Here is an 11,004-nt window from a genome sequence, read left to right on the forward strand (position 1 = left end):
TTGCACTGGACTAATGGTGCTTTGGGATTATTTTGGTCTATGCCAGAGTCCTTCTGCATTCTTCCAATGAGACCATGCATCACTTCACTGAACATGCCGTCCCCACCAACACAAACAACACTGCCAGGAGACACAAATTAGAATGCACACTAACAGTCAATAAACAACACGGCAAGTGTTCTACTTAGGGCATGCACTGGGCACATCAAAAATAGTTGTTCTATTCTCCTCCTCCATTTTTGCAGAATACAGTAGCCCACAGTCAACTTGGCAATTAACAAAAAACAGAAAAAAAAATTCAAGCTACACAACTGCAAATGCTCCTAGACATGTCTGCAATGTTAGAAAAAAATGTTGGAATGCAACCTAAAAAAAAAAAAAAATCTTTATCCTCTATTGCTGAGTGCAGACAGACAAGTATCAGTGGAAATTCACTATACAAGGAAAACACTGAACAGGACTGTACATAAAGCTTTCTAAGTAAAAAAAAATGGAAATAGGGTACCTTTACTAAAAAGGGAAAAGTAACTGAATATTTGTGGCTTCAGGCAGAAGTATATTTTACACTATTAATTTAATAGGGATATACATTATATGAAAGTCAAAAAACAGAAAAGTGCATGCTTGCATGCTCTTCTGAACATGCTGAGAGCCCATCAAACCGACAGAAATCATGTATATCTACATAACCATTCATAAAGAAACACAGAGTTCTAAATGTTACCAGATGCCAAACTTTGTTTTGCAAACTTAATTCGTTCAGAGCTGGTGCAGCAACTACACAGATCCTCAATATGTTAAAGCTCAGCAGAGAGTCCACAGCCAAGCAAATACTAGGAAGTAAAAGACTGTTCTACAGCAGTATACATTTCATGCACAATAATCAAATGCACACTCTGAACTCTAAAAGCATAAACATTCTTTAACCGAAAAACTAATTCAAATACGCTTTAAAGGAACACATGACAAATCCAAAGTTATGCATGTAGTCCCCAGCATTCCTAAACATCCTAAATGTTTAGGAATGTTTACTGTTATCTATAGCAATCATTTCCAATGCATAAACTAATACTTAGCCTTCTGCATAGTCAGCGACAGATATTGCAGAATAAGCATTTATTTCATAGGACAAGTTAGTTTATTTAATTTTTAAGTATTGATTATTTAAATTTACTTATTATTGTATTTTCAGCAGAAGGAAAGCTTGAAAAAACCCAGTCATTTGTTCATGAATGGAGAGGACAGTCTTAAAAATATACACTGTCCAACTCTAAGTCAAGACCTAAGAGACTGGGAGAGAAGGGAGAAAAGGATGTTTGTTTTTCATTTTTATAATTGATTTCTCTTCTCATAGCTTAACTACATTATTCCTCAACTTTAGCCTGTCTCATCTTTCTCTGCAGACTCTAAGAAAGAGGTTACATGGACAAAAATTTCCATGTCAGTTCAAGGTCAATGTTGTCTCAGTAGTATTCTATTTGTAACAAACACTATATCCAGGCTCAGAGATGACAATGATATTAATGTCTATACCTATCAAGGGTAAATACTGACAGATAAAGAAGTTCACATACACAATATCAGCATGACCAAATTCATTGCAAACATCAGGTGACCAAGGGGCGAGTCACACGTGTGAAGGCCCCTAGTGAAGAATTACTGTAAGACAGAGCATTTTAGAGTGATTCTTACATTTTGGGTTTATTTTTCTAATGGACTAACATTTGACTTTTTAGACAGATGGTAACAGTAAACTACATATGCTAAAGGACTTCAGGAGAAGGAAGTCCACAAGACAAATGAGTTCTAAAAGAACTATGGTCCCTTCTAATCTCAACCATTCTGTGAACTAATTCAAGAAGTAGGAAAAAAAAACAACCTGAAACAGTTTTACACAGGCTTGTGCAACAGGCATACGGATAAGGAAGCATAGTGATTCATATATGTCAGACTTATTCTAAACATGGTCATTACCTACGCAATATTATAGCATGCTCTAGTTGTTCTGCACAATGATGTACAAAAACCTCCTATATGATAATTGAATGAATATTTTAAGTAACTGTCTTCAAAGAGAAGCTATTCTATCACTGAGCTATTAGATTAGTACACTCACCATAAGAAATTCTTATAAGGGAAACAGGAAGAACAAACAGGAAACACACACAAGAAGTTTAAATGAGCTGTCTCAAGTAAATACACTTGGAAAGCAGTGAAGCTGCTATCATTAAGAACCCCGTGTCTAGTTCCAAAATTACTGGCATGGCTTTACCAAATAGGGAATCTGGAGATTAAATGAAGAAACTCATCACTGAATGAAGGGAAAGCCACTTATCAGAACGAATCTAAGAGGACAGGTGAACAATTAGATGTAGGAATCCAAAGAAGTTTTTCCTGTATGTGAGAAGAGTCAAACTTGAAGAAACACACGCATTTGTGCGGTTCAACCATTTTTTAAATCTTCCATGAAACCATGTGATCTGTTATCTAAAAATTGGTATTAATACAAGAACTCCTTCCTAATATCACTGTCCACCACAGAAACAGACTTGTACATGATGGATAAAAATCAGACTTCGAAAGACAGGTTGCAGTTCCCAAGCTAACTGCCATTAAGACCCAGCCTGGGAATAACAGAATCATGAGATTCTAAAAAGATGCAGTTCTCTGGCCAATTGTTTAGCTCACTCATGTTAGAGAGAGAAAACCAAAAAACCCCACCAAGGGAAAAAAAAAAAAAAAAAAAAAATCTACAATAAGAGACTGTTTGAATCTGCCAAAAAACACTTCAGGTACCACTACCATTGGTCACTGCCACTTGTTGTAAAAAACCAATTTGCTAGGAGTGGACATAGGCTCACTTGCTTCCCTTTTCTGCTCTGTATTGGAATTTCACCAACCGTCAGTATTACCTATTTCAAATCACTTAAATCAAATGAAAAGGAAAAATCTTAACTAACTAGGTTTTTTTAGGATCCCAGTTTCCCTTCCTTGCAATTCTGCAAAATTAAGAAGAAACCCAGTATAGTCAAAACTGCTGTCCTGATTTCGGCTGGGATGGAGTTGATTTTCTTCCTATTAACTGGTATAGTGCTGTGTTTTGGATGTAGTATGAGAATAGTGTTGATAACACACTGATGTTTTAGTTGTTGCTAAGTAATGTTTATGCTAGTCAAGGACTTTTCATCTTCCCGTGCCCTGCCAGGTGCGCGGGGGGTTGGGAGGGAGTGTGGCCAGGACGGCTGGCCCAGCTGGCCAATGGGCTATTCCATACCATATGACATCATGCTCAGCATATAAGGCTGGGCGAAGAAGAAGGAGGGGGGGGACGTTCGGAGTGATGGCGTTTGTCTTCCCAAGTAACCGTTACCCATGATGGAGCCCTGCTTTCCTGGAGGTGGCTGAACACCTGCCTGCCGATGGGAAGTAGTGAATGAATTCCTTGTTTTGCTTTGCTTGCGCGTGCGGCTTTTGCTTTTCTTATTCCTATTAAACTGTCTTTATCTCAACCCACGAGTTTTCTCACTTTTACCCTTCTGATTGTTTCCCCCATCCCACCCAGGGGGAGTGAGCGAGCGGCTGCGTGGTGCTCGGTGGCTGGCTGGGGGTAAACCACGACAACTGCTTATTTAAAGTCAACTCATTTTAAAGCAGGTGAAGTCTAGGAACTCAACCTGTGAATGTAGTTTCTTACTACCACAATTTGTCAACATCATGCCCTCCCTTGATTTACACAATGCATATAGATCTGCTCCCCCAGCAAAAGTACTCTGAAAAAATAGAAAGTGTTTATTTTTGCAACTTACCAGTTGAAATGTACCTGCCAACAAGCACAACAAGATACTGTTGTAAAATACTGTAGTTATGAGCATTTACCTGCATAGGTTCTGCATACAATTTCATGATTTTCCAGTCACATAACTTGTTTTATGTCATGAACCGGAAACTGGAATGACTAGCTTATTTATTAAAATACTCTGCTTCTACAGCAGATTTAATAATGGAATGCAATTTCCACCATTCAGTTAGGTCTTCTTTTAAAACGGTAATTCCACAACAGAACAAACACAAATAAAGCCAAATGACGTAGCCATTATTTGAACAGTCCTACATAGCAAGAAGAACTATCTGAAACATTTCTAAACTGCTCATGGTTTTTACACACAGGCTGAATGCTACCGATGCAGTGTTCTGGACTCATGTATATGTCAAGATAACCTATACCACAAAACATTTCAGGGTAGCTTTCAAGCTGTCAAAGAATGCTCAACTTCTGGATGAGCAGATTCAATCTTACATTCATGTTCTGAACACAAATCTCATGCAAACATTGTTATACTACACTTGAATATATTGTGTGCTGAACAGGTTTACTGAAACAGTTTATTTTTCCTTTGATGCTCCTAAATGTGGATCTCCTATGGAAAGGAATATGGCCCAGAACTTTCAGCTGTTGCAATAAACATATCGGCAATGAAGGCTACTATTTTAAATTAGAGACAAGAAAACACAGATTACAGAATATATTAGCTAGAAAAGAAAAAAAAAAAAAAGACAAGTGAAGTTACTTACCCATCATATTTATTAATATTAACTTCAAATAAATTGTCCTTAGCATGGTTAGCATGTTCAGTTACTATGAAGAAATAAACACATTAAAAATTACTGTTATAAAAATACTATTATAAAATGGTATATAACATACAACTATAAAAATGTTATTATTAATTCATTAATAACCATGATTCTATTACCAATGTGACCATAAAACAGCCTGCCCACAAAATGTGTTTCAAAAGATTTTATGCCAAGGAAAGAACTGAAAGAGACGTGCACTGCAGTATATATGGAAAAATATTTCATTAAAAAATTGTGCAAATGAACAATTGGTTTTAACAGTAAAACTGAAAAAGAGAAGAAAGGCAGTACCTTATAAATTAAGAGCTCAAATAGCTCAGAGTTACCAGAAGTTTGAATTTAGTAAGCAGAAAATTGATACAAAGTCGCCATTTATCTGGTTACCTATGCTTTAATTAGAAAGCATTCCCTCTCTACCACTTAGGAAGTTTCATTTCCGTAGTAAGAAAAGGTAAGTAACAGAAAGAACTTAAGCTACTCAGAGATGTTTTAAAGAGTTCGTATTGTGTTTATTAAGAAATTAAAATATTCGTTACTCACTAACAACATCAGTGGAAATAGAAGCCAGACTGAAGAGTGGAGCAACTTTCTGTTCATAAATCCTCTTCCCTTGTCGTTTTCCTCCATATGGATTAATATACACAAGCAACTGCTTTGGTCTAGACTCTGCAGTAAGGAAAAATATTATAGTATACTGCTTTTGTACACAAAACAAAAATTCAACAAGTTATACAAAAACAAACCTGTAAACATCAAAGTGAACACAGCATACAAGCCTTTTACAAGGCTTTATCAAAGAGCTATAAAAACCTGCTTCATCTATCCTCTTTATTATACTGAGGATACTGACAGTATTAAACAAATTGGTAATAAGACAGCAGGTGAAATTCAGAATCATTTCTTCTGACTCCAGGTCTCACATTCTTACGCGTATTATTGTTGCAGTACCTTCCCACCAAATGACATGAGTATCACAGGCATAAAAGACAAACCAAGGGCAGCAATAGGAAAGGCACTTGTGAGTGAAGCATACATAGAAATACTTTTACATTAATTTATTTAAACAACGTTCTTGCTTTGGTAACATAGTTATAATGCATTTCCTTTCTGTGATAAAGACACAATAAGAATACCTCACAAAACTACATGCAAGCACAGCAAGTGCTTGCCCTATAGTGTAACCCCTTCCCCCCAGAAAACACCTTTGATATTATTATCTCAGGTTTGTTCAAATAGTTATAAGGATTTACATTGGTGGTGGCAATGAAAACAATTATTACACCTCTGTACTAACAGATACACAAAACAGTAATGTTTGCTGCACCTAGAGAGCCCTCCTTTTTTGTATAGAACACAAAGACCTGTTATAACATTCACACTTCCTCAGACAGCATTCTAAATTATTACTTTAAAAGAAAAGAATAAACAGTTCAGCACACTTGCATAATAAATCCACCCAAGCTAAACTGTTTGAATGGTTTAAAGCTGCCACACATACAAAGCACCGTTCACCCTCTCCGAGAACTTGTTACCTTTTCTGAAATAGTTTGTAATCAATAGGATGAACACTTGCACTCAAAAGGAGATGACTGCCCAGGCCACATCTCTCACAGGTGTACGCATGGCTGCACAAACCCCCTTTTTTGAAATATTTTATTGGAAGCCAGATACCTCATGTAACATACGCATAACAAAAACATTAATAAGATGCATGCTTCCAATGCCTGTTCAGAAGAACATTTTTTGTTAAATATCCATTTTTATTCCGTAAGCCTTAAGTATTTGCTTGAGTCACATCATAGGTGTACTGGTACCCACTCCCTTCTCTGGCTCTGTGTCTCTCAGATGGACCTCAGACTTACCAGGTTGCTTATCTGCAAGTAGCTTATCTCCAGTCCTGCCTCCATCTCCATCTCCTGCTGCTCCTGTCTGGCCCCCCTGGATGGACCTGATCACTTTATCTCATCTGGGCTGTAAATGGGACCTGCTGCTACCCCCATCCCTGCTCCGCCCACCTGCTCAGATACAGTGGGACTGCATCGTGGTCAGTGAGGGCACTGCCTGTGCTATGGTCATCCTTGACCTCCCTTCTGTCATGGAGTTGCTCTGCTCCTGCCGCTCCCTGGCATCTGTCAAGGTATCTCTTTCAAGAATAATTCCTGCAAAACTACTTTTAGCCTTCCAAGCAATAGACATCCAAGAGTCCCAGAAATTATTAATGGGAACTCTTACTACATAAGGCACATTGTTGATGAGACTGGAAAGGTGAGACAGACACACAAAAAGCCACCCATAAATCTTAAAATTGCTACAATCCTTGTCCTCAGATCTCTAGAGTACCTCAAATCTCTCAGCTTACATCTGCCCTTTACCTTCTCCAAAGTTACAGTCATTTAAAGCCCCTGCTACGCTTCTAATGTGTCCTATTTTGTGAAAATAATTTACATCTGGGCAAAATTATGACACCTATAGTCCTGACTGATTAGAGTAAAACAGTACAACTTAGCAAATATGCAAGATACAGAAGTAGTGATAAGGAGACACTTCAACTCTCAGCTCCATCAACTTTTGAGCAAGAGTCGCTCTTAAGAGTTCAAAAAAGCAGATGTATCAAAATAATATTAATTGACTTACAAGCTTGTAAAATGTTACTAGTTTAGTCAAACTTACTCTGCATTTCAAGTAATTCTTTCAGCGCCTGTATCCACTCATTACACAAGTGCTCATCAACACACCAAAACGTCACATCACTGCACCGCCAGCGGTGATTTCGGGCTTTCTTCACGTAATACACTATTTAGATTGGGGGGGGTGGGGTGGGGGGGGTGGAACAAAAAGGCACAGTGACACAGTTCTGTGAAATGACAAATGTATTTCAGAGAGTTCTACAAAATATCTACCTTTGGAAAAAAGTGGTAATTAACCCTGACTACACATTTCTGCAAATGACAGAAGCATTCAGAGTGTGAACAGAACATTTGTAAAAAGTCAAAATGAAAACATAAATGAAAACACTTGCTCTAGGTCGTTACCTTATAGCAGATACCCAAACATAAACTTCTTTTTAAACCAAATAAAATCCATTTTCCATAAACTGATCATAGACATACTTATACAAAAGTTCACTGAGCTTACACATTATTTTATCCATATTAAAATCTGCAATGTCTACATAATATAAAATGCCATAAACTTAAGAGGATAAGCTAAACCTGCACATCAGCTCCCATGTAACCAGCAGGGTGAATTTAATTTCATAAAGCTGAAATTTGAGAAAAAAAATTTAGAGTTTTCTTGTGCATTAAGAACTAAGCTGGTGAGACAAGAAGCACCCTTACTTTCCAACTACAGTATCACCAATCATTGTTACTTAAGGACTAAACGTGATCAAAGTAGTCCACAACATAAAATTTTGGCATGGAAGCAATCACATTTGCCCCAGCTTTGCAGCACAGAAGTCACCACTCTCTGCAAAACAAACAGAAATTTATTTCTGGCACTTTGTTTTAAGAATGCAGTCAATAATACAAAGAACCTTTACATGCACACATCCCGATGGTTAGGGATAATTTTAAAAACCCAAACATTTAGGACTCATTTTTCCAGCCTCTCCCTTGATTTTCTAGTCAAGTAGTAGAAAGCAAGTTTCCTGCTGCAGAGTCATTCAGCAGCAGAAACATAAGACACTAGTTAGGACTTCATTAAAAAACTAAACACAGCATGTGTTCTTAAAGGAAGGGTTTTATTTTCCAAAATAAGGATCTTTAAATGTAAACAGGCAGATTTTTGGTGGGATTTTTTTGGTTTGTTTCATGGGTTTTTTGGTTGGGCTTTTTTGGGGCTTTTTTGGGAGGCAGGGTGTTTTGGTTTTTTTAAACGCATCATTTCTGTTTAAAAAAGTTCTGAAGATTCCTTTTGAGTCTGCCCTAAAGTACCTCCAGCAAAGTAATTAGCACAAGCATCCTGAGACTGTATTGGCCTTACCTGTGAAAGCATGTGGCTTTGCCATCTTTTGCCATTTGCCAATATTACGCTGTTTCTTGTTAAGTTCAGTTTCTTCGACAGCAATGATCTCAGAGGTTGGTACAAAACAGTTTTCTGTATGAACACAAGATCTTACACATTAACATCTTAAAACAGCACCAGAATGATTATTTCTACACATAATATGATACAGACATACAATTAAAGTAGCTGCTCAATAAGCACAACTAAGACCATAAGTAGAAATTTGCTGAATATTTTCTATTTCCTTTTGCCTTTAGCCAAAGCACATAATCCATAACCACCTATGAATTACCCCAAATAATATTTTAAATGTCTATGATTTCTCAGAAAATTAGGTTTCTGAGTATAAAAACATTTTTGCATGAAGCCAAAATCCAGCAACATTGATTTCAGAGTAATGAAATTGCCCCTTCAATGACGCCTAGTCCAGATATTTGACAGTGAATAGCACAAGCCATTTAAAAGAATGTGCAACTAAATCTAGAGCAGAGAGACTACAGAGGCTATTTGTTATTCTCCAGTAAGTAGTTGGCTTATGAAAGAAGGGCATTCATATGAATTCTTAAGACTTTAAATCCCACTAAGCTTTTAAACTTCAGGATCTCCTAAGAAGTAAATTCTAGATGTTATGTTTTATGTACTGTAAAATATATTTCCCTTGCATCAACTTCAAAACTATTGTTTTTCAGAATTGAAGGCCTCTTGCTCTTATACTATGAAAGAATTTCATCCACCCTCGCTCTATTTTCTCTTATAGTCCCTCAACACCTTCTCAGTCTTCTTAACTCCTGTCAAATTGAGGATTTTATCTCATTTTCATTAGTGATTTCAAAATTTCTCTGCTTTTACCTTCTCTCAAAAAAAAAAGTGGAACTGAAAATGCATGCTTTGTATTTATGTACAAGCAAGCGCTCTGTGTATATATATATATACATACTTAAAAAACATTTAATTACATAAGATATTATTATAATCATAGAATCTCTTACATAATAGAAGTATAATACACTTGTTTCTCTCACATATCGATAGATACATATATAGAGAGATAGAGATATACAGAGATATTAAACACATAAAATACAAACACTAATACTGTTGTTACTGGGTTTTATCCCACATTTCATCTTCCTCCCTATTTTGCAGAAGTACCATGGTGGTGGTGAGGAATGTAACATAAGCAAAAAATCTTTCTGAGCTCTTCACAGTGGTGACTACAATTCATTTGCCACTAGTTCGATCCCCACCCCCCCTTCCCCGTCTTATTTATTTGTTTTAGTCAACAGAGTTGTTACCTATTGTCATGTCTATTGATATGTCATGGACTACACACACAAGGTTTTTTTCCTTTAAGGTGTTTTAGTGTTTGACTTGATTTATATTCCTTTAGGGATTTTATCTTCCCAGAGGTTTTTAGCTTGACTCCAAAGAAATGTAGCCTCCAAACTTTACACTGAGGTCTTTTAGGAAACTGGTTGTATTCAAATGTTTTAACTACTTGCAAAACAAATTTCAGCTTATAATTGCATTTACTATATTTAAGGCATGATGGGGAAATGCAGCAGTCACAGAAAATCTTTCTAAAGATTCAACAGCAGAGATGAACTCACTGAAAACACTTTATTATATACAGATACAGATATCATACACATACACATGTATGACTATATCAAGTATTTAATATTGGATAGTAACAGTTAATTGGTCTTCCTAACATTCAGAGAAAAGATCTGCTCTATGGGATCTCAATATGATTATCCACCTATCCATTTATCCAAGGAAAAAAAAAGATAGAATGGAGATGGAACAATAAATTAAGGGAAGGGAGCATGTTCTTTAACCTTTGTTTCGCAGAACTGTTTTTAGTTCTCATTTTTCTACTGGCTATGCCACCTATCCATATGTCAGAATATGAAAGAAAGCTTGTTGCATTTTTATAATGAGTTACTACATAAGTGCAATCTTTTTGTTGTTGCTCACAGATATGCTACAAAACTGACAAACTAGATTTAGATCAAAACTTAAATGACAATGCTCTCATGAACATTTTGGGAAATAGTTCTACATACTGGATACTTATTAGCATGTATGCTAGGAGCAGCAACAGAAGTCATTGTTTTATTAGGCATTTTCTATATAATAGAGAAAGCTGTTCAACTGTACAGATAGCAAATAGATTAAAAAGCACTTCCAAATCTGTATCACTGAAAGCATTTCTTTGGAGTATATATTTTAGCACATATTACACAGCTTATATTAACAACCCTGAAACCACTTCTGCTAAGCTCTCCTAATTCTTCAGATGTGTTCTCCCTCTGACAGTTGCATGACTGCAAGTTCTGCTTTTCCAGCAATTCC

The 11,004-nt window shown here is 36.5% G+C and overlaps 1 protein-coding gene across 1 annotated transcript; it reads right to left on the reverse strand.

Moving 5' to 3' along the window:
• Nucleotides 1–6: 6 nt before the first annotated feature.
• LOC104075441 (ceramide kinase-like) lies at nucleotides 7–8,736 on the reverse strand (the record flags this gene model as incomplete). Its single annotated transcript, XM_009575950.1, has 5 exons — nucleotides 7–120; nucleotides 4,573–4,636; nucleotides 5,179–5,304; nucleotides 7,309–7,431; nucleotides 8,623–8,736. Coding segments are annotated over 5 exons (541 nt in total), but the record flags the coding sequence as incomplete, so codon positions are not given.
• Between the last annotated feature and the right edge of the window lie 2,268 nt (nucleotides 8,737–11,004).

The sequence above is a fragment of the Fulmarus glacialis genome, unplaced genomic scaffold (assembly GCF_000690835.1).
Source record: "Fulmarus glacialis isolate BGI_N327 unplaced genomic scaffold, ASM69083v1 scaffold44884, whole genome shotgun sequence".
NCBI classification, from domain to species: Eukaryota; Metazoa; Chordata; class Aves; order Procellariiformes; family Procellariidae; genus Fulmarus; species Fulmarus glacialis.